Here is a 19,801-nt window from a genome sequence, read left to right as displayed (position 1 = left end):
TTAAAAACAGGGTCTTGTTCTGTTACCCAGGCTGGAGTGCAATGGCGCAATGACAGCTCACTGCAACTTCCACCTCCCAGGCTCAGGTGATCCTCCTACCTCACCCTTCTGAGTAGCTGGGACTACAGGCATGAGCCACTACACCCAGCTAATTTTTTTTATTTTTTGTAGAGACAGGGTTTTGCCATATTGCCCAGGCTAGTCTCAAACTCCCAGGCTCGAGTGATCTGCCCCTCTAGGCCTTCCAAAGTGCTGAGATTACAGTTGTTAGTCACCACACCCAGCCTCTAATCTTTCTTATTTTCTGATAAATATATTCAAAACTATAAATTTCCCTCTAAGCTCTCTTTTAGATTCACACCAGATATTTTGACGTGCAATGCTTTGATGGTCATTATGTGCATATCTTAATTTTCCTTATGATTGTCTCCTTAACATTGTTTTTATTTATAGACATAGGTAATTTTCCCCCTATACTTTTGTTAATTTCAAATCTTATGGCACTGTAATCAGAAGCTATCTGTATGATGTAGACTGTAATTTGTTGACTTTCTTATATTCTGGTATATGGCTGATTTTATGGGATCTTATGTGTTCAAAAAGAGTATGATTTAGTATTTGTGGATTTTACATATGTATTTAATTGAACTTATCATTCATATAACTGAAACCATTTACTTCTTTTATTTTTCGGAGACAGGTCTCATCCTGTCCCCCAGGCTAGAGTGCTGTGGCGCAATCATGGCTCACTGCAGCCTCAAATTCCTGGACTCAAGCCATCCTCCTGCCTCAGCTCCCTGAGTAGCTGAGACCACAGGCAGGTGCCACCGTGTGTGGCTAATTTTTTTATTTTTTGTGGAAAATATGTTGCCCAGGCTGGTCTCAAACTCCTGGTCTCAAAGCTATCCTTCTACCTTGGTGTCCCTATATCTTCCATTTTAAAAACTTGTTTGAGTTTTCATACCAAGGGTGGTTATGTCCAATTACAAATGTTAGTTTCTATTTTGCTCTACTCTATTTCCATCAGTTACTGCTTTTATATGGACACTATACTGTTATGGGTAAATATTCCTGACTGGTTTCTTCTATCAGTACATGATGTACCTTGCTCCTTATGTTTTATCTTTTATATTTTGTCCAACATTACTGTCATCTTGGTTTTCTTATGGCTCATCTTTGCCTAACATATTATTTTCTATTCCTTCAAAAATATTTTGAACAACACTTATGCATTTATGTACGTGATCAAAACTCTTCTGTCATGTTCCTTTTGCATTGTGTCCTTGTTTGGTTTTGCTAATAAGGTTATGTTATCCTCATAAAACAAGCTGGAAACGATTCCTTCTTTTATTGTCCTTTGAAACAAGGTGTTTAAGGTTAGTGTCAGCTGTCACTTGAGTGTCTGGTAGAACTGAGCCTGGAGCTTTCTTGGTTGGAAGATTTTTTAACTGACTCATATTCTTTGATGGGTAAAAAACTGTTCAGCTTTTCTAATTTTTCTTGAGTCAGTTTTTAGAAAATTGCATTTTTTTGCCTTAGGAATTTGTCCATTTAAATTGTCAAATGTACTGGCATAAAGTAGTTCCTTGTATTTCTTATTAGCTTGTTTTATCTGCTTTCATTTTTAGTGAGCTATAATTCACGTGTCAACAAATTCACCTTTCTCAAGTGTACAAATCGGCGTTTAATGTATTCATAGGGTTATGCAACAATCACCACTATCTAATTCATGAACACTTCCATGATTCCAAGAAGAACCTCTGTACCTGTCAGCAGTCATTCCCAATTCCCCCACCTCTCAGCCCCTGGCAACCATGAATCTACTTTCTGCTTCTATGGGTTTGCTTATTCTGGATATTTTATATCTCATTGATATAATCTGGGCATTTTATATCTCATTGAAATGTGGCCTTTTATGTCTTGCTTCCTTCACTTAGCATAATATTTTCAAGGTTCATCCACATTGCAATATGTATCAGAGCTTCATTCCTTTTTCTGGCTAAATAATATTTCATTGTATGGATCAACCACATGTGTATATCCATTCATCGGTCTGAGAGACATTTAGGTTGTTTCCACTTTTTGGCTATCATGAATAATGCTGCTATGGACAAGTTTTTGTGTGAACACATGTTTCCAATTCCCTTGGAGTAGAACTGCTGCATCATATGGTAATTCTGTGTTTAACTTTTTGAGACACTGCCAAACTATTTTCCAAAGTAGCTGCATCATTTCCCATCCTTCCCAACAATGTATGAGAGGTCCAATTTCTTCACATCCTTGCCAGCACTTGTTATTCTCCTTTTAAAAAAATCAACCATCCTAGTGGGTGTGAAGTGGTATCTCATTATGATTTGGATTTGCATTTCCTTAACCGTCAATGATATTGGGCATCTTTTCATGTGCTTGTTGGCAATTTGTATATCTCCTCTGGAAAAACGTCTTTTTAAAGCTTTTTATTTCTATTTTTAAATTGGATTATCTTTTTATTAAGCTGTACTAATTACAGCTTAATTAGCTTTTTAATCTCTGCTATGTCTAAGGTTCCCCCTTAGTCATTCTTATTTCTTTTTCTTGATTAATTTTCCCAGATAGTTAATTTTGTATGTTAATTTGGCTGGCCAAAGTGCCCAGATATGTGGTTTAAAGAACCTGTTTCTTTAAAAGTGTTTTAGGAAGGAATTAACCCTTAAGTGGATGGACTTTGAACAAAGTAGATTGCCCTCCACAAAGCAAGCTGGCCTCATCCAATCAAAGGCCTGAAGAGAAAAAGAGTAACCTCCACCTAGCAATGTAGCAGCAGACGGCCTTTGGACTTAACTTGCAAACATCAGGTCATCTCTGGATGGGTCTTCAGCCTGCTGACCCAACCTGCAGACTGTGGAACTTGCCAGCCTCCATAATCATGTGAACCAATTCCTTAAAATAAATCTGTCTACATAGATATGTATCCTATTGGTTTTGTTTCTCTGGAGAAACCTGACTAAATACACTTATCTGCCTCATTAATATTTTCAAAGAATCACTTTTGGTTTTGTGGATCCCCTTTACTATTTGGTTTCTATTTCATTAATTCTGTTATATCTTTATTATTTTAATATGCGCTTCCTTCTACTATCTTCAGATTTATTCTCTTCGTTCTCTCACTTCACAGTTTTTGGCCTTTCCTCTTCTATCAGTTTAAACCCAACAGCCAACTGCCTCCAGGGCTTTCTCTCTGGATATTCTACAAGCAAATCAATCCCAGATGAGGTCCTCCACCTCCCCAAAGCTCTTGCTCCTATGTTTCTTATCTTAGCGGACAACTCCACTAGCCACCTACAGTCTCCCAATCCTAAAACCTCAGTCCTAAGTTTTGCCCTTTCCCCAACCTGGCACATTTATTGAGTCATCACTTCCTGTTATCTCATTTATTTATTTATTTATTTAGAGACAGGGTCTCACTCTATTGCCCAGACTGGAGTACAGTTGTGTGAACACGGTTCACGTTCACACATAGCCTTGACCTCCTGGGTTCAAGTGATCCTCCCTCGGCCTCCCACGTAGCTGGGACCACACGCATGTACCACCACACGTGGCTTTTAATTTTTTTGTAGAGATAGGCTATCACTTTGTTGCTCAAGCTGATCTCAAACTCCTGGGCTCCTCTCAAAGTGCTGGGATCACAGGCATGAGCCACCCCACCCAACCACTTCTTGTTATTCCTACCTCAGAAACTACAGCCTGACTTTTGGCTGTAGCTCTCCCTCCTATCTGGTTCTTTGGCTTCTTTCCCACTTCTTCTGCCCTGTACCATGTTTTTTTTTTAAAAAAAATCTTATTTTTTCTTTTTGTTTTTTTTTTTGAGATGGGGTCTCTCTCTGTCACCCAGGCTGGACTGCAATGGTGAAATCTTGGCTCACTGCAACCTCTGCCTCCCAGGTTCAAGTGATTCTCTTCCCTCAGCCTCCCGAGTAGGTGGGAGGATTACAGGCACCCACCATCATGCCCATCTCTACAAAAATACAAAAATTGGCCAGATTGATCTTGAACTCCTGACCTCAGGTGATCTGCCCACCTAGGCTTCCCAAAGTGCTGGGATTACAAGTGTGAGCCACCTCACCGGACCTAGAGCAGACATCTAATCCTGTCATCCCACTGCCCCTCACATGACTCCCCAAAATTCCACCTCCCTTATACCTACCTGTTCTCCTTAGTCTTGAGACACATGGATTGAACCACCTAGACACAGTCAGCTTTTCCCTCCCCCTTTCACTCTGTCCATTCCCCCATTTTTCATCACTTACTGTTTTGGCTTGTTCCTTTCTTTCCATTTTCCATTTTGATTCTATTTTTTTCCTCTAAAATAAAAACCTGAATGAGACTAAATAATATTGGCTAGGGGCTTTTTAAAAAAATGCTTCTTCTCACATGGACTCTATAAACTCTTCCAGTAACTTCTGTTTTGGAGAACAATTCCAGCCATTGTCTTTCTCCCCCTCCTTTCCTCTCTCTTATTTTATACTCCCTTCATTTTTTCTGGAACCATGAGAGAGGTACTTATTTTCTTGGTTGATTTTTCAGGTTCTCAAACTGGTTTTGTGGTTTCCATTTCTGTCTAACTCACAGAAGCTCCCTGTTCCTTTTTCGCAATCTCTTGAGCCTGTTTTGCCATATACTACTGGGTGGTTAATGGCTTCTGGTTTGCTATTTATTGCTTCTAATTAACCACTTGGCTCACAGCTTTCAGGTATTAATTTAGCACTTGATTCCTTGACGTTTTAAGTTTTAATTGTCTGGCCACACAGTTCAGCTTCATCCAAGAACTACTGCATTAGCCTCTTTCTGGACGGCTTCAATTGTCGTTCCTTCTCTTTTCAGGGTCATATTATGAAGTAAAGATATCAAGGGATTTTATAAGGTGTGAAGTTCCACACAGATGCGAATTCAGCCTTCATGGTGGCATTCCACTGCTTCGGAAACTGTAGTCCCTAACTGTCTACCATATCTGCACCAAACCCTTCTTCTCAGGTTCACTCACAAAAATACCCAATTCGAGGCCGGACACAGTGGCTCACGCGTGTAATCTCAGCATTATGGGAGGCCAAGGCAGGCAGATCTCTTGAGGTCAGGAGTTTAAGACCAGCCTGGCCAACATGGTGAAACCCCATCTCTACTAAAAATACAAAAATTAGCCAGGTGTGGAGACACACACCTGTAATCCCAGCTACTCAGGAGGCTGAGGCACGAGAATCGTTTGAACCCAGGAGGTGGAGACTGAAGTGAGCTGAGATCATACCACTGCACTCCAGCCTAGGAGACAGAGCGAGACTCTGTCTCAAAAACAAAAACAAAAAGCCAATTCTGCCTGTCCAATCCATTTCCTAGTGCATGTCAACAGAGACCCTCCATTCCAGGCGGGCAGGACAACTTACACCACCTTATCCATTAAGTCAATCAACAAATCCACAGTTCTCTGCTACTTTATAGCTGTGCCACTTCAGCTAAAATATTCAAACTTTCCTTGGGTCAGTTTCCTTAACTCTGCAGTAGCAATAGTAGCAGTATTTAACTCGCAGTGTTGCTGTAAGAATTAAAATTACTATGGGACAAGGTACTTAAAACGGTGCCTGCCCCACAGTCGGCACATATTAAAAGTTGCTCTACTTGGTACTATGATCAGGCTAGATTCATGGAGGATACAAAGATAAATTAGATGTAAATTGTTACCCTTAAAGAACTTCCAGATTAGTAGAGTGGTAAGTTACATGTCCACATACTGTCCATGGTAGATGGAGGAAGGATATAGGGGGTTGATGAAACTTCTGGCCTTTGCCCCATGTTCTGTCCTTCTCTCTACCTCTCTAGCTCTTTCCCAAGAAAAACTGTGATCAGAACTCAATGGTCAGAAAATTCTTGATTGAGGCACATTTTACAAGTGGTCAGATAACTATGCCTCAAAGCTAAGTGACCGTGAATGGTGTTCTGTCTTTCCCTTCCTAGGTGGGGTATGGCTCCAAGGGTAAGGCAGTTAACATCAGTTAGCTAGGTTAAGACTCCATCTGCTTCTCAAACCTGGCCATCTTCGCAGCAGGGAGAAGAAAGCTTCATTTGGGACTTAACCTGTAGCCAACATCCAACTCAGTTTTGTTTGTTTTTCCTCAAAGAACCCTCGGAAATGAGCATTTGCCCATAATCAAATGGTAATCTGTTTCACAATTTTTTTTTCACCATGTTGGCCAGGACGGTCTCGAACTCTTGACCTGATGATTCGCCTGCCTCGACCTCCCAAAGTACTGGGATTACAGGTATGAGCCACCACATCAGCCTATCTGTTTCAAATTCTATCACTGCTCTGAATATATAGATTCTGGGTTAAGAACCTCGAGAAGTATGAGTGGTAGCATTCAAGCACTAAGACCCTACCTGAACTCCTGACCGTAGAGAGCAAAGAGGGTCATGGCAGGGTTAGACTGTGTGCTGTGGAAGAACATCTTTGGCTAGTGGGAGGAGAAAATCAGGAAGGCTTCCTGAAAGAGGTGGCATTTGAGCTGAGACTGTAAGGATGAGTAGTATAGGCTTAGATAGTGAGACCCTCAAAGAGTTCTGAAAACTAGCACAGTTAAACCAAAACTTAACTTAAATTTTTAAAAATGACCATGTTAGGGGGTAATCATTTTTTTTAGATAGCAAATCAGCCAGCGTCCCACTTCTGGATTTGGGGGTCTTAGGCAATTTGGATACTGTGGGGAAACAGTCTCTGGGTAGGGTAGGTAATGGTGAGTAGGCTCTCTCATAATTTCAGCGGAATCTCCATTCCCACCTCATTATTCAAATTTTTTTTCTGAATTTTTTTTTTTTTTGAGATAGAGTCTCACTCTGTTGCCCAGGCTGTAGTGCAATGGTGCGATTTTGACTCACTGCAACCTCCGCCTTCCAGGTTCAAGAAATTCTCCTGCCTCAGCCTCCCCAGTAGTTAGGGTTACAGGCGCCCACCACCACGCCCAGCTAATTTTTGTATTTTTATTAGAGATGGGGTTTCGCCATGTTGGTCAGGCTGGTCTTGAACTCCTGACCTCAGGTGATCCGTTCACCTTAACCTCCTAAAGTGCTGGGATTACAGGCGTGAGCCACTGCGTCCGGCCTTTTCTGACTTTTATACTCAGTTTCATGGCTATTTGAGACATAAGAAGGGGGTACCCTGCACAGATGGAACAAGTGCCCTGTCACTAGAAATGGACAACCTCAAGTGTATTGATAGGCTAAGTCAAAGGCATTACTTGCACCTCTTCACTTGCCACGTCCTCCAAGGTAGGTCGGGCTCCCTCCTTCCTTCTCCGCTAAATCTATCCTAGGAGAATTCCACTCATAACCTCTCACCTCCTGAATCCTTGGGTAATTTTGAGTCTTCATGCTAGCAGGCCTCACCTTGGTAGGAAACAGGCTCTTTTCCTTTGCCTTCTGGGACACCCCTCTCTCCTAGTTCTTCTTCCCTCTCTTGGCAATCCTCCTCAATCCCTGCTTTGAAGGCAATATCACTGTTTATTTCTAAGCATCTTGGGAAAGTCTCTACTCAGGACCCACAGGGCTGAAGCCCAGGCCCAGGGTAATCTAAAAAAGGCACTGCCTCTGATAATCCCATGCCACTTACATCCCACCTACCAGATGGTGGTAGAATCTGTATCCAGGGAGGAAGTGAAACTGAGAAGAGGGTAGGAGACGAATGGAGAGTAAGAGCTCAGAAAGCTCAGGGTGAGGGAAGGGGAGAGGTGAAACATGGTTGTAAAAGGAAATTGAACCAGGGAGGAAATTTCAGATAAAGCAGCTGAAGATTCATTCAGGGAGCAGGTTGAAACCACCACGGATTTTTTTTTTTTTTTTGAGACAGAGTCTCACCCTGTCGCCAAGGCTGGAGTGCAAAGGTGTGATCTCAGCTCACCGCAACCTCTGCCACCTGGGTTCAAGTGATTCTCCTGCCTCTGCCTCCTGAGTAGCTGAGATTACAGGTGTGTACCACCATGCCTGGCTAATTTTTATATTTTTAGTAGAGATGGGGTTTCACCATGTTGGCTAGGCTGGTCTCAAACTCCTGACCTCGTGATCCTCCCACCTTGGCCTCCCAAAGTGCTGAAATTACAGGTGTGAGCCACTGCGCCTGGCCCCATCACAGACTTTTGAATACAATGCCAACAGGTTAGAGACAGGCTTCAGGAGGGTTAAACTGGTTTTATGGTGGGAGGGGGAAACAGACAAACTAGCGATTGGTATACATATAGCAAGCCCTGCTGCCTGCTGTGCGGTCACCTCATCTAAATGCCTTCCTACTTCTGTCTCACTAAAGTCTTTCCTACTTCATGGCTGGACTCTATAAAGCTGTTCTTGATGGCTGTGGACCACCTGATATCCATGTTCATAAAACTTTCTGGACTATATGATGAACATATCATTCTCTCTGTACAGAGAGTCAAAGGATGTACAGAATCTGACTTTATCCTTCATTTGCTAGATGCATGAGCCCAATCAGAATATAAACTCTAGAATGCCACATTTAAGCCACCTGGCAGCACAGGCTGGGTACAATGTAAAGATACACTAGATGCTTTCAGAAACATACGGACTTTGGAATATTTATTCTTTTCCAGGTTGACAGATTCTGCTTCTGCTTCTTGTCCTCCCTCCCCACATTTCTCCTTCTTCCTGGCCACATGGCTCCCCACTAGAAGACTACATTTCTTAGCCTCCCTTAAAGCTAGGTCATTGTAACTATGTTTTTGCCAAAGGAATGTGAACAGCAGTAGTATGTGCAGCCAGCCTAAAAGGTAACTACTTGCCCTGAACTTCTCTTGTTCAATCTTGAACAAGGACATGCATGCAACCTGGCTTCTACTGTACAGATGGGGACAAAGCCTTAGGGGATGGTAGAGCAACAAGATGGAAAGAACCTGGGTCCCTGAATGACCTTGTGGAACAGAGTCATTCTACCAGCCCCAGACCAACCAGACTTTTATTAGAGAGAAAAATATACTATCTTATTTAAACCACTATATGTTAAAATCTCTATTTCGGCAGTTAAGCCTCTACTTAATACATTTCCCAAAATCTATTCTCTCCATCTTCTTTAATACAATAATTCTGATTTTTGAACTGGGCATATTATGTCTCAGCTAATAGGCTGTACTTACCACTCTTCTTTGTACCTATGTGCAACCACATGATTAAGTTGTGGCCAAAAAAGTATAAAAATTAATATATGGAACTTTTGAGTAATTGCCTTATAAAAGTAGTCAGTGACATTCTTCCTGCTTTATTTTTCCCCACTGTCTTGAATGTGAATATAATGGCTGGAGCTCAAGCAGTTATTTTGAACCATGAAGTTACATTGCTAAGAACTGTGAAGAACCAGAAGGGCGGGATCCAGGGGCCCTGATGACCAAGGAGCCTCCACACCAGTTCTGGGCGACCTATTTCCAGGTTTCTTTCCGTAAGAGAGAAACTTTTTATCTTGTTGAAGCTATTAATGTGTGCTTGTTGTAAACAGCTGAACTTAATGCTAACAACAGATACGTTCACTAACGGATATGAGCTCCTGGGACTCAACACTTCAACCCCCAGGTGGATTGTTGGCTATCCCTCTTAAGCAGAAGAAAAGGAAAGTCACTACTTCCCAAAGTTGCTAAAGTAAGAGGCCAGTTTCCATTCCTCCTGATCACCATCAGCTTGGCTTTTGTGCTCATTGAAGCAGCTCTACAGCGAGGCCCTTGGCTGACAAACTCCCAGTCTGTGGGTCCAGCAGGCCCCAACAATGGTGACTCACATTAGGAGGCCATAACATATGTGGCGTCATAAAAGAAGAGGGATGGGAGTGGGGAAGCTGATGTGACCCACCTCTGATGGGTCAGTGAGCAGGAACAGAACGCTACGAGGTGGGCGCTGGTCACTGCAAATTTAGGTCAATACAGACAGGGAGGAAATAAGGCAACCTCTCTCTTTAGATTGGGGTTTTTCTGCTTCCCTTCAACTGCCCTGGCCAGATGGCGGCCTCCTCCCCTACAACGCAACCCCAGGCGGCAAAGGTGGAAGCCAGATCTGAGAACTGGGGGAGCTTAGACTCAGCGCCCACCCCTATCCACAGCCTTGCAGAACTTGGGTGACCGTTCCCTCTCCCAGCCTCAGTCTCCCCATCTGTAAAGCGGGCGGCAGGTACTGACAGCTCTTTGGGCCCTTCCTCTAAGCCGGCGGAGGTCTGGGACTGCGCTCCCCATCCTGGCCTCGCCTCTGCCGGAGCTGCCTCCACCGACATCTTTTCCGACCCCCTCCCTCCCGCCCCTCCGTCCCCCGCCGCGGGTCTCCCTGTCCCGCCCCGCCCCGGCCCCTCCGTCCCCCACCCCGGGTCTCCCCTCCCGCAGCCCCTGGCCCTCCCGCAGCCTCACCCTCCTCCGACAGGTAGCGCAGGTCGTAGAACTCCCCCGCGAAGGTGCCATAGGAGGAGTCGTGGCGCGGCACCGCCTCGTCGGCGCCCGCGTCCCCCCGCGCGCGGCCCCGGGGTCCCCGGCCCCCCTGCCCCGCACCGTCGTCCGCGGGGCTGGCGGCGCAGCCGGCGGGCCCCGTCAGTAGCAGCAGGAGCAGCGGCGCCCAGACCCCCGGGTGCTGCCGGGGCGGCCGCGCCATCGCTGCGCACCGATCCCGCAGCCAGGCCGCTCGGGCCGCAGCGGGGGTGCCGCGGGCGCGGGCCGGGACTGAGCCGCCGCTGAGGCCACCAGCACGCGCCCGCGCAGCCGCGGAGGCTCTCGCACCCCCGCCTCGCTGCCTCGGTCTGCGCATCCTCGCTCCAGCCCCGCAGCCTCGCGCTTCCTCCTGGAACCCCCTCCTCCCCCACCGGACTCTCCTTCCTAGCAGCTTCCCTTCTCCCGTCCTCGTTCCCATCCTCCCCATCTCCCGGACCTCCCTCCTCTCAGGCAGGTTTGGCCCTACTAGCCCCTTCTATTCGGGAGTGTGGTCCGCGGACCAGCAGCATCAGCATCACCTGGAAGCTTGTTAGCATCACTAAGGCCCCACTCCAGACCCATGAAGCAGGATGTGCATTTTACCAAAATTCCCTGGAGAGCCCAATGCACGTTCAATTTATGAAACGCTCCCCTAGAGGGTTTACCCTGAACATACCTGGTCAGTGCTGCCTCCTCAACCTTGTACCGGTACTTTGTGGTTTACATAAAGTACTGGCTAGACCTATTATTTCTTGGATTATCACAGAAGGAACTTGAAATTGCAAGACCCTCACTATAGAGCTAGGTAAACTGAGGTGGTTTCTTCTCTTAGGGGCAGAGAAGAAACTGGAACCCTGATCTCCAGACTGGATTCACCTGCTGCTTCTCTAGGCTCTTGCGGTGTGTAATCAACAGAAGCTGATGCCAGGAGGTAACCTGTCTCCCTTCAAAACTAGGCTTCTAGTTTACTCTCTTTCCCTGCAGCAAGCACGCACAGGCCTTGGAAGGCCCACACCATGTCTGAGGGCCCTGCTGAATTGTTGATTTTTCTCAAATCCATTCCTGCTGCTTGCCATTCATTTTGGGTTATTTACTCAGCCATCCATTGATTCACACCAAGCATTTACTTTACACCAGGTCCCAGGGTTCTCTTCTGATGATGGTTGTTGGGGTGATATATTCGACTGCTAAGCTGTTTTCCAGTAGAGATGTGGACACAATTCGTTTCATGCTGGTGCTGCAGAGCCAACATTTTAACCTGCTTTTTCTATTTTATTTTATTGCATAAACAAAATAATTATGGAGGCAGGAAAGCATAGAGGTCCCAAATGCAGACCTAGAAGTCAGACTGCCTGGGCTGGGTGTGGTAACTCACACCTGTAATCCCAGCACGTTGGGAGGCCAAGGCGGGTAGATCACAAGGTCAGGAGTTCAAGACCAGCCTGGCCAAGATGGTGAAACCCCGTCTCTACTAAAAATACAAAAATTAGCTGGGGGTGGAGATGGGTGCCTGTAATCCCTGCTGCTCGGGAGGCTGAGGCAGAGAGAATCGCTTGAATCCAGGAGGCAGAAGTTGCAATGAGCCAAAATTGCACTGCTGCACTCCAGCCTGGGAGACGGAGCGAGACTCTGTCTCAAGAAAAAAAAAAAAAAAGTATTCAGACTGCCTGATTTCCCATGATCAGTTATCTACATGATGCAATGAAGATCAGGGAATATAATAGAGATAAGGATCAATAGGGTTCAGTGCTATAAATGGCATGCACACGTGTACACAATATTACAAAATGTTAATATTCCAAAGGAAACTAGTGAACTTAACCTTTTATGGGCTGGTTGGCTGGGAGATAAGGGTAGTGCTGTTGAAATAGGGGAGACAAGCCGGGGAACTTAGAAGTTAGGTATTTGCTATTAGGTATCAGCTAACAGTGGGCTGTCCAATTGGAATTAAAACATGTTAATCCTGATAACTGAATTGAGGTGTAATTCATGAAAACCTGGGCTTCACTAGATCCCCCAACATACCAGTTGTCAGATCAGATCAGATTTATTGTTTGAAAAACAATATCAAAAAGCAATATCAAAAAACAGATCAGATTTATTGTTTGAAAAAAGATGAACTATAACTACTTTAAAAAATCAAAAGAGACTTCTTCACAAAAAACATAGCTTGGCAATGCAAAACATTCTAAAAAAGCTAATCCAACAGATTGAAAATCTGTTAAAGTGTAATCCTTCAAAAGAACAAAAACCTTAAACCTTTCTTAAAAATTGAAATTTCTTTCTTTTCTTCTCTTTCTGTTTACCAGGGAAGGTATGGTCAACTTAAAGGTTTAGCCAAAAAAAGAAAGTGTTAGACTTTTGATATCTCTGGTGTGGGAATACAAGCTTTTACCTCTTACTTTCTTTTTTATTCCCTTCATTTCTGTTACTGAAATTAACAATACTGGTGGCCAAATAGAACGCAAATGAAAACCAGGCAATTCTTCTCCTGCTAAATTGATCTGATAGAAAAACACATGGGGTTTTAATATTGTTTTTGTGGGGAAATGTTGGAGACGGTTTGCAACTGCAGCTTAAAATGAAGTTTGCAGGTAATCTGTGGATTTCAATTCTCTCTGTACTCATGTAGACTCCCAGGGGGGCACAGATAGGCTTCAGGGGTGATACGAGGACCTTATGAAAGTACTGAACTGAACTGATGTTGTGATGTATGGATTTTTCTAGGGAGAAAGCCCATAGCTTTTTTTTTATGAACTATTTTTTCCATGTTCAAAGTGTTCTTTTTTTTTTTTTTAATTTCAAGTTTTGGGATACATGTGCAGAACATACAAGTCTGTTACATAGGTATATATGTGCCATGGTGGTTTGCTGCACTTATCAACCTGTCATCTAGATTTTAAGCCCTGCATACATTAGGTATTTGTCCTAATGCTCTCTCTCCCTCCCCTTCCCTCCCAACCCCCAACAGGCCCCAGTGTGTGATGTTCCCCTCTCTGTGTCCATGTGTTTTCACTGCTCAACTCCTACTTATGAGTGAGAACATGTGGTGTTTGGGAAAACTCATAGCTTTTATGGGTCACTCAAAGCCTTGTTCTTCTTCAGGGCCTAGCAACGTATTTGGCCGCTTCCATTTCATGAGATTCTCTCCCATCCACTCAAATTGCCTTTGGAGATGTTCTTACTTTTTGTGTTTTCTGACAAGATTTAATCCCTGGAAAGACGGAGGCAGACCTATTCCAACGCTAAGGACATGCTCCCCTCTTAGTTATATCGTAGATTTGCAGAGACCCTCTGATCCCCACCAATGTGACTCTACTGGATAGCTAAGAAATATTGTAGTTTTCTCTACTGTGTACATTTTCTGGGGAGGAAATCTGCGTGAACATTCTGAGACCACTGGCTATACAAGAGCTGGCCACGCAAACAAAAACTTAGAGATGAACCTGATTTAAATTCATTTTCGTTTTAAAAAGAAAGACTGCACCTTTATTTTCTCTCCTCCTCAAAGCCATTTCTCTGAAACAACATTTTTGTTATTAAAAACTCCCTCAAGGCCGGGCGCGGTGGCTCACCCCTGTAATCCCAGTACTTTGGGAGGCCGAGGCGGGTGGATCACGAGCTCAAGAGATCGAGACCATCCTGGTCAAATGGTGAAACCCCGTCTCTACTAAAAATACAAAAAATCAGCTGGGCATGGTGGCACATGCCTGTAATCCCAGCTACTCAGGAGGCTGAGGCAGGAGAATTGCCTGAACCCAGGACGCGGAGGTTGCGGTGAGCCGAGATTGCGCCGAGCCGAGATTGCGCCATTGCACGCCAGCCTGGGTAACAAGAGTGAAACTCCGTCTCAAAAAAAAAAAAAAAAAAAAAAAAAAAAAAAAAAAAAAAAAAAACCTCCCTCAAATAAGTGCCACATCTTGCTATCTGATAACAGATTTGCCCATGCTTCTGACTGTCTAGTATATATAATTTTTCACTTTGGATTTTGTAGGAAATAAAAGCTGTGATTGCGGCAGTTCCTTAGAAAGTTAAACATGGAGTTGCCATATGACCCAGCAATTCCAAGAGAATTTAAAACAGATGTTCACACAAAAACTTGTGCACAAATGTTCATAACAATATTATTCATAATGGCCAAAAAGCAGAAGCAACCCTAATATCTATCAACTGATGACTGGATAAGCCAAATATGGCATACCCATATAATAGTACATTATTCAGCCATAAAAAGGAGTGCAGTTCTGATACACGCTACAACGTGGATGAACCTTGAAAACACTATGTTAAGTGAAAGAAGCCAATCACAAAAGAATACAGATTGTTGTATGATTTTGTTTATATGAAATTTCCAGAATAAGCAAATCCACAGACAGAAAGTAGATTAGTGGTTGCCAGGTGATGCCAGGGGTCGGGTGGGGGGCAGAATCAGTAGTGACTGCTAACAGATATGGGGTTTCCTTTTGGCATGATGGAAATGTTCTGGAATTCGATAGTGGTATCATTTGCTCAACGTTGTGAATGCACTAGAAACCACTGAATTGTACGCTTTAAAATGGTTACAGTGATGAATTTTATTTGAGCTTTTTTTTAAGCTGTAATTTTTGAGATGGTGAAAGATAAATATGATATCAGAATATTCCTCTGCTATATTCCTGGGGAATATAAAATTCTGGGTGCATACAAGTGGGATCTTCTGAATGCCCTAGGATCTCAAACTCTTCAAACATAGAATTTCCTATGCAGTCTACAATCCACAAAGCTGTGGATCACAGTTTTCCCAGACCCCGTACAGTAACCCTCCATGCCCACCATTAATCTGTGGCCTGCAGTTTGGAGCCCTAGCTCTGGAATGACTGTCAGTAAGCTGATTCTTTCCCCTGGACATAAGGTACGTGTTGTGTGCCCATATGGTGCTGTTGTTTTGGTTTAAAATATATAAAAAATGTGAAACGATTGTGCCAATTCATTTTCATCCCTGTGAATCCATCCGGCACAATTCCATCTTCTCAGTCACAATGCAAGCACCCATCGTTCACTTAAATAGGCAAATAACCAGGACAACTGCTGAAACCATGGAATCCTCTTATTTTACTGGTTAGAGGTGAGCTGCCAAAGGTACTGGGTTTTCAAATACAGTAACAGCCAACTTGTTTGTGGTCAGACTTCCAGTGACATCAACCTTTATAAACCTCAAAGTCTGTGAACTCAGGGAGAAGCGGGGAAGAAGCAGGAAGCTCAGAGCCTCCTGGAAACACTGGCCAAAAAGCCCATGCATCCCTCCTCGGAAGCCAAGCAAATCGACACATATGAAATACTGGCTTTCCTGGCTTCCCCAAGAAACCTTCAGCTTTGCCCTGGAGGTTTCTATCAGAGAGCAGGAGGTAAAGAGCAGAAGCCTCAGAAAGCAGGTTAGAAAAGGAAGAGGGTGCTGGGTTGGCAAGAGGTGACAGCCCCATATTGTACGGGAACACATTTTGTATCATGTGCACGAGATAAAGAACAGCTAAAGCTGTTTTAAAAGTATAGCCGGGGAACATGGGGGTAAAAGGCCCCAAACGCTACAATTGCCCCGGATAGCTCCACTGATAGAGCAGAGAGCAGTAAAAAACCATAATATCCTATAAAAGGCCAAGCCAAGCCCTACACATATTGATAGCTCTTGATGGTATCACTGCACCGTACCAAGGTACAAAAGGGGCTGATGTTTATAACCATGACCATGACTCATCAAGAAAGGGTTAAATGCTCTCCAGTATACTCTGTTTACTAAGGCAGGGAACTGTGTAATACATTTTAGAAAGATTTCCCTCAAAAAAAAATATTAAAATTGTAAAGATTCAGCACTTAAAGGGTTAGTCCTCGGTTGTCTGAATATTCCCTTACATTCCTCATTTTACCACAATACTAGTAAATGAGGCATTACCTTTTTTATAGTCATTAGTATCAAATTATTGGCACCATTCAGTTTTAAGGAGAGGGACAGGAGAGCAAACTATACAATACAACATAAAAATACAGTTCTGATACAAATATATGAGATCAGTTCCTCTTCATAAGAAATGGATGAACATTTTACACACAAGGAAATACAACTAGTAAATCATCACATGGAAAACTGCTCAGCCTTGCTAGCAATTAATGAAATAAAACAACTCTTCAAGAACAACTATACATACCTATTATTAAACTAGCAAAAAATAAATAAAAATGGCAAAACCCAATACTGGCAGAGCTATTGGTAAATAGAAATGCTTATACATTGCTGGTGGCATCATAAATTGTAGAGGGAATTCAAGCATTCAGAGGGGGTGGGGAGGCTAAACTAGATGACCTTTAAGGTCCTTCCAACCCAAAGATTGGATCTTTCTAGAAAGCAATCTGGCTATATAAAACAAGAGCTATAAAATACTTCATGCTCTTTGACCTTGTAATCCCTCTTTGGAGATATTCCTAAGGGAATAATCCAAAAGAAGGAGCAGTTTTTTTTTTTTATTTTTTACAGACGTTCATAGCAGCACTATTTATAAGAGTGAAAAATTAGATATAACTCAAATATCTAATAATGGGGTGAAGTGAGAGTGAGGTTAACCATGTTACACGGATATAAAGACACTTAAATTGGTGAGAGTAGAATCTGTGTTGATAAGAGGAGCCGAGTGTTAGGCAGAGAAGTAAAACAAAAGAGAATGTACACAATGATCATAGCTATGTAAAAATATGTGCGTATTCCTTGAGAAAGCTAGGGAACTAATTTAGAGGGATATTTTGTGGTTGGGGATTCCTTTATTCCTGCAAAGTTGTTCAAGTGCATTAATAAAAATTTAAAAACACATTTCTTGAAACTATATAAAAAGAGCAAAATTTCTTCTGGTCAAGATTCTATCAATAGGTCATGAATCAATCAACTTTAGAAATAATTTTCCTTGATAGAACACCCAAATGAATTTTGATATTGAATCATCCTAACATTTTTAGACAATGTAAGCTATCATTTCCTACTTTGGGTTCAATGATAAATTCTATTATATCCAAAGAGTTTACAAGTTAAATGATATTTCAGATTAAGTTGAAGTATCTTCAGTCATGGTGATATGTAACTTTCTCTTTTTTAGTTCATCTGCTCATGTCTGAATACAAATGAATGTTAAAGACTTTATAAGATCTGTGTATTTATCAGTGTGAATGAAAAACCTGCAATAAAGAATTATTCTCTCATTAAAAATGACTCTTTAACAAACAGTCAAAGCTCGGTGCAAGTTTCAATCATACAAAATCACATGGTTGAAATTGATAGTAAAGGATCCCGCATCATATTACCCCCTGTGGTTATTAACAGATACACACAGGTGCTTCTGAAAAGGAATCCCGTTTTCCCATCTTTCTTTTCCTAGACTTATCAAATCCTGTCTCAACTACATAGAGTAATAGAAAAACTCTAATGCTTAGGAGACATAAAATAATTTTTCCCATAAAAGTCAAGCCAGAAATTGGCTTCACCTAACCATGGAGACCTGGGCGAACAAAGCACACATTTGTATGTTGTGCTAGAGTGAGCACACAAAGCCCGAAGAAAGAAGACGGACAGAAGGCACCATGCCATCTTCCAGGTGACAAGGGGAGAATTTCACAGTTCGGTCATCAACAGTCTTTTCATCATTTTCTCTCTCTCCAGTTCCTGCCGGAGTGTCTCTGCACTAAAAATTAAAAAAAATTAAAACATTTTTTAAAAAGTGAGACAATCCCTGAAAAATGGCAGACGCAGACATCTTCAGTGTCATCTCCCAGGCTCTTTACTGATCTCAGTGTTGGACTTTCCTTTTTAGGCTCCTTGAGGATGCCTGACATTTGCTAGCATTGCAGTGATCTGAAATTGGCTACTTACTGGTTTCTCAGTCCCACCAGGCTGAGAGTTCCTGACTATATGTTATTCATCTCCAAACCTCCAGAGCCTAGCACAGTATCTGGTGCATGAAAGCCACTCAGTAAAGTCTGCTGAATGAAGGAGATGCCCAGGGGTTAGATTCCTTTAAGTTATGCTTTAAATTGGTTTCATATGCATTTTCTCCCAGGCTTTAATTTGATAAATGTCTGAGGGAATGTTGTAACAAATAATTTTTTTTTTAAAACGAAGTCTCACTTTGTTACCCAGGCTGGAGTGCAGTGGCACCATCTCAGCTCCACCCAACCTCCACCACAACCTCCACCTCCCAGGTTCAAGTGATTGTCCTGCCTCGGCCTCCCAAGTAGCTGGACTACAGGGGTGTGCCACCATGCCCCGGCTAATTTTTGTATTTTTTAGTAGAAATGGGGTTTCATCATATTGGACAAGCTGGTCTCGAACTCCTGACCTCGTGATCCACCTGCCTTGGCCTCCCAATTATTATGTTATAATGAATAAAATTGAATGAAGTAAAATTGGCTGTTTTGAGAAGTTGCCTCTGTTTTTTTGGACCTCAGGTCCAGTTGCATATCTATGGAACCTGCCTCCACTGTTCACACACACACACACACACACACACACACACACACGGTAAATACATATCTTTTCGTTGTTCTTAGTTAGAGATGGGGTCTTGCTATGTGGCCCAGGCTGGACTTGAATTATTGGCCTCAACTGATCCTCCCACCGCTGCCTCCTGCGTAGCTGGGATGACAGGCACAAGCCACTACACCCAGCAAAATGCACATGTTTAAAGGCATGAACCAAGTTTAATAATTTCATTCAGGGTAGAAATCAAAGTTTCTACTGTAGCCAACAGGGCCCTACAAAGTCTGGCCCTAACCCACAACTTCATAGGCCTCCTCTATGGCCATTCACTCTGCTCTGGCCACGCCGGTCTCTTAACCTTCCTTAACCATGCCAGGCACGTGCTTCCTCAGGAGACTTAGCACTGGCTAGTCCCTCTGCCTAGTACTCCTTCCAGATATCTACAGCTTTTTCTGTAACCACTTTCAGGGCTCTGCTTAAATGCTACCTCATTGAGGCCATCCCAGAATACCTCATTGCCTTTCACAGTTTCATGTTCTTCCCTATCCCTTGTCAATATCGTTGTCAGTACAACACACACACACAATTTGTCGTCTGTCTCCTCTAACAGCCTACCCTTTGTAGATATTTCCTTTTTTTTTTTTTTTTTTTTTTTGAGACAAAGTCTCGCTCTGTTGCCCAGGCTGGAGTGCAGTGGTGCAGTCTCGGCACGCTGCAACCTCCGCCTCCCAGGTTCAAGTGATTCTCCTGCCTTAGCCTCCTGAGTAGCTGGGATTACAAGTGTGTACCACCATGCCTGAATAATTTTAGTAGAGATGGGGTTTCACCATGTTGGTGAGGTTGGTCT

At 43.1% G+C, this 19,801-nt stretch overlaps 2 protein-coding genes across 4 annotated transcripts in view; both read right to left on the bottom strand.

Moving 5' to 3' along the window:
* Positions 1 to 11,523, bottom strand: part of FRRS1L (ferric chelate reductase 1 like) — a 29,084-nt gene extending 17,561 nt beyond the window's left edge. Inside the window, exons 1-2 of the mRNA XM_037727887.1 lie at positions 11,433 to 11,523; positions 10,410 to 10,833 (exon numbers count right to left, since the gene is read on the bottom strand). Coding sequence (XP_037583815.1) covers positions 10,410 to 10,833; positions 11,433 to 11,523 — 515 coding nt within the window. The remainder of the gene's footprint in view (positions 1 to 10,409; positions 10,834 to 11,432) is intronic.
* Positions 11,524 to 15,162: 3,639 nt separating this feature from the next.
* Positions 15,163 to 19,801, bottom strand: part of EPB41L4B (erythrocyte membrane protein band 4.1 like 4B) — a 159,396-nt gene continuing 154,757 nt past the window's right edge. For all 3 annotated transcript variants that reach the window (XM_017498554.2, XM_017498553.2, XM_017498552.2), the window contains one exon: positions 15,163 to 18,160. In XM_017498554.2, coding sequence (XP_017354043.1) covers positions 18,091 to 18,160 — 70 coding nt within the window. In that variant the 3' untranslated portion in view covers positions 15,163 to 18,090. The remainder of the gene's footprint in view (positions 18,161 to 19,801) is intronic.

This window comes from Cebus imitator, unplaced genomic scaffold (assembly GCF_001604975.1).
Source record: "Cebus imitator isolate Cc_AM_T3 unplaced genomic scaffold, Cebus_imitator-1.0 Scaffold244, whole genome shotgun sequence".
NCBI lineage: Eukaryota > Metazoa > Chordata > Mammalia > Primates > Cebidae > Cebus > Cebus imitator.
This window is presented reverse-complemented; position numbering and strand designations above follow the sequence as displayed.